Raw genomic sequence first — 3182 nt, 5'->3', positions numbered from 1 at the left:
CATAAATAGGTCCCCTCACATTGAATATATATATATATATATACACACACACACATGCATATACAGTATAAAAAGGTCCCCTTAGAATACGTGTGTATACAGACATACATATACATACATATATAAAAAGGTGTTCTCAGACCATGAGCATACACACACACACACACACACACATAAAGGTGTGTTTTTATATATATATATATATATACACACACACACATTTATATGTGTTTATATATACACACACACACACACACACATAAATGAGTCCCCTTAGACTGAATGTTCACACATATATATAGAAATGTCCCATTAGAACATATGTGTATATTGTATATACACACACACACATAAATATACACATATACAAAAAGGCCCCCTTAGAAAGAGAGAGAGAGAAAGATGGAGGGGCAATGGGTGCGCAGTGCGCAGCCTCACTTCCAGGGCTTCACAGATGGAGGCTGGGGAGCCAGAGGAGGGCAATGAGTTGCCAATGAGAAGGAAGAACACACGCCACTCTGCTTCTGCTTCTTCCTCTTGCTCTCCTCCTCTCTTAAGCCAATTTTAGGAGGGAAGGAAGAGGAAGAGAGGGAAGCTGGGATGTTGTAAACACAGCTGGGAAAGCGGGGTGAGAAGGGATGAATTTGGACTCGGAGAGCAAGAACAGTCAGCCCTCCATTCCCACGGATTCTGCAACCATAGCTTTAAAACGTTCCTCAAAGTAATTCATTCCAATCAGCAGGTCTTGTATTTTCCCATTTTAATATAAGGGACACCATTTCATTACCCCATGTTTGTATATAATGGGCCTTGAGCATCCGCAGATTTGGGGATCCTCAACGGCAGTCCTGGGACCAAACCCCGGCGGATACCAAAGGCCCACTATAGCAAACAGGAAAGCTCATGCTGCCAACTTCTGTCTCTCCGTTGGTTTCAAAGGTGCAACAAGATCTCGCTACATGTAGTAAAGATGTAGATATGCACAAAGAGTGTATCCATGCTGCACCTGTGCACTCGTGGAGCCCAAAGGGTCAATTCAATAAGAACCTGTGCTCCCTGTTTATTTGTTTATTTCATAGGTTCCCTTGCGAAAAGTCTCTGTCATGCGGGGGTTTCTTCTGGCCAAACTCCTCCTCATCCTCCTACACACAAAATGTGCCCTCTTGCAAGCAGATTGCACATGGAGAGCTGCAGTCAACAGATATGGAAAAGTTGGTGCAGGCCGGGATATATTCATGCAGCAGCATGAAATTAAGAACGTAGAGGAGGTCTTCAAGGAACTGGTGGATTCAGCTATAGACCCCGACGACAGAAATGCAGTGAGTATGGCAGCTGGGTTTGGGAGAGGAGAAGGCTGTCTTGTGCTGCTATGTGCAGAAGAGTTGTTAGGGTCCCATAGTACTTCCTCTGGAGCTGTTGCCACACTGCACCATAAGCCATAAAGCCATGGAGGGAAGTGGGAGGTTCAGCTCCAGCTTTTTGTTCTTGTTGCTGCAAACAAGCAAGACACGATCCCAAATTATTTTCCAACCCATGTTGCCCTACAGTTCCTCCTCTGAAGTATATTGTGTCCGATCCTTCACATAATACACTATTTTGACAGAATTTTATGCTACACTAAACAGAGTACATCTCAAACCAAGAAATATTTTGCTTAAACCAAGGTGTTTGACTGCATTTTTTCCTATTCTGTTGAAACATAGGAAGGGATAAGAGAAAAATCACAATTATATGGCTCATGTATGCTTAGTACTTGAAAGGGAGACCACCAGGGAATGCCAGGTGCTTTAGGCCAGTGATTTTTATTCTCTGCATCTCAGGTTATTCTCCAATATAAAAGGATGCTTCATGACAAGTACTAAGGTTATTCTGGCGAAACGTCAGGAATAAACTCTTCTAGAACATGGGCACACAGCCCGAAAAACCCACAAAAAACAATGGATGCCGGCCATGAAAGCCTTCGACGTCACAACTTGGTCTACAGAAAAACGATGCTCAATGTTGTTTTATCTGAGTGGAAATTGCTGCTGAAATAACTCTCCTTTTTTGCAGAAATACTATGGATTTCCATACTACTTGAAAATATACATGACCTGCAGATCATTGGTAAGGGCAAGCTGCTTCTACTCGTTTATATGAAAGCTTTAATTAAAGAAGCCTACCTGCTGACTAGCCATATTCCTCAGAATACTATACTGTATGCTTGGGGGGGTGGACAGGGGACTGCAGTATGTATCTGTGGCCATTTCTTGCCCCTACACTCTCCCAATGGGCCATACTGGTGCGCCTCAGTACTTGTTTCTAAATTGACTCATTTTTGGCTTTCGGGGGTGGAAGGGGAGCTTTGTTCACACTTTGGAGGGTATATATGGGGAGCTTTCAGGGTAAACCACATGTATTTTCCAGAAGCTTTGGTCCTTTTGGGGGGGGGGCAAAAAACTGGGGCCATTGGGGGCAACAGGAGTTGCATTTGGTGCCCCAAGGACCTATATTAGTCTGTGGGGGGGGGCAAAATTGAAGAAATTCTCCCCACTCCCCATAGAGAACATTTGGGGGAATGTTTTTTTTAACTGTTGTAAGCTCCGGGGGACTCAAAATGTGGTGAAAATGCTCTCCACACACATAGAGGACATTCTGGAGCAACGCAAGGTGTTTTTGTTTTGTCCCTGAGGGCCATAAAACAGCCTTGGGGAACTGTATGGGGCCCATGGGCCGCACTTTCGTCTACCCCTTCTCTCAAGTAACCACCCAGTAAAATATTATACTGCGTTCCCTTTCCAGAAGGCACGAATGGCTGTTCGGACAGGTCACTACACTGGGTTGAAACCAGTTGTGACCGTCAGTTTTGAAGAACCCGTCCACGCTGTGCGTCAGAAACAAGAGCAACTGGAGATTGAAATGATGGCAGCTCCATTCAGGATGACAGGTATTTTAGTACCATTGGAGTGCTTCTGCACATCATTCTGAGAGCCAGTGGGGCCAGGGAAGCAGGCCATATAGCAGGGATGGACTGATTGCAGCAGAGCTTGAACCCAAAACTTTGAAATGAATGCATTATCCTAGTGTGTTAAATTTTCCTGTAAGGCATTTAAAATTCCTTCCCGTAATTTCTGAAATGCCAAAGCATGCTATTTCATAAAAATCCTTATGTGAGGGCAACATCTGCACATACATCACCATTT

At 44.1% G+C, this 3182-nt stretch overlaps 1 protein-coding gene across 1 annotated transcript; it reads left to right on the top strand.

The window, feature by feature from the left end:
- Window positions 1–585: 585 nt before the first annotated feature.
- On the top strand, window positions 586–2926 carry LOC121917842 (cation channel sperm-associated protein subunit gamma-like; the record flags this gene model as incomplete). The annotated part of the gene is made up of 4 exons (XM_042443961.1): window positions 586–721; window positions 1080–1319; window positions 2053–2106; window positions 2782–2926. Coding segments are annotated over exons 2-4 (415 nt in total), but the record flags the coding sequence as incomplete, so codon positions are not given.
- Window positions 2927–3182: the final 256 nt, after the last annotated feature.

The sequence above is a fragment of the Sceloporus undulatus genome, unplaced genomic scaffold (assembly GCF_019175285.1).
Source record: "Sceloporus undulatus isolate JIND9_A2432 ecotype Alabama unplaced genomic scaffold, SceUnd_v1.1 scaffold_1064, whole genome shotgun sequence".
Lineage (NCBI taxonomy): Eukaryota > Metazoa > Chordata > Lepidosauria > Squamata > Phrynosomatidae > Sceloporus > Sceloporus undulatus.
This window is presented reverse-complemented; position numbering and strand designations above follow the sequence as displayed.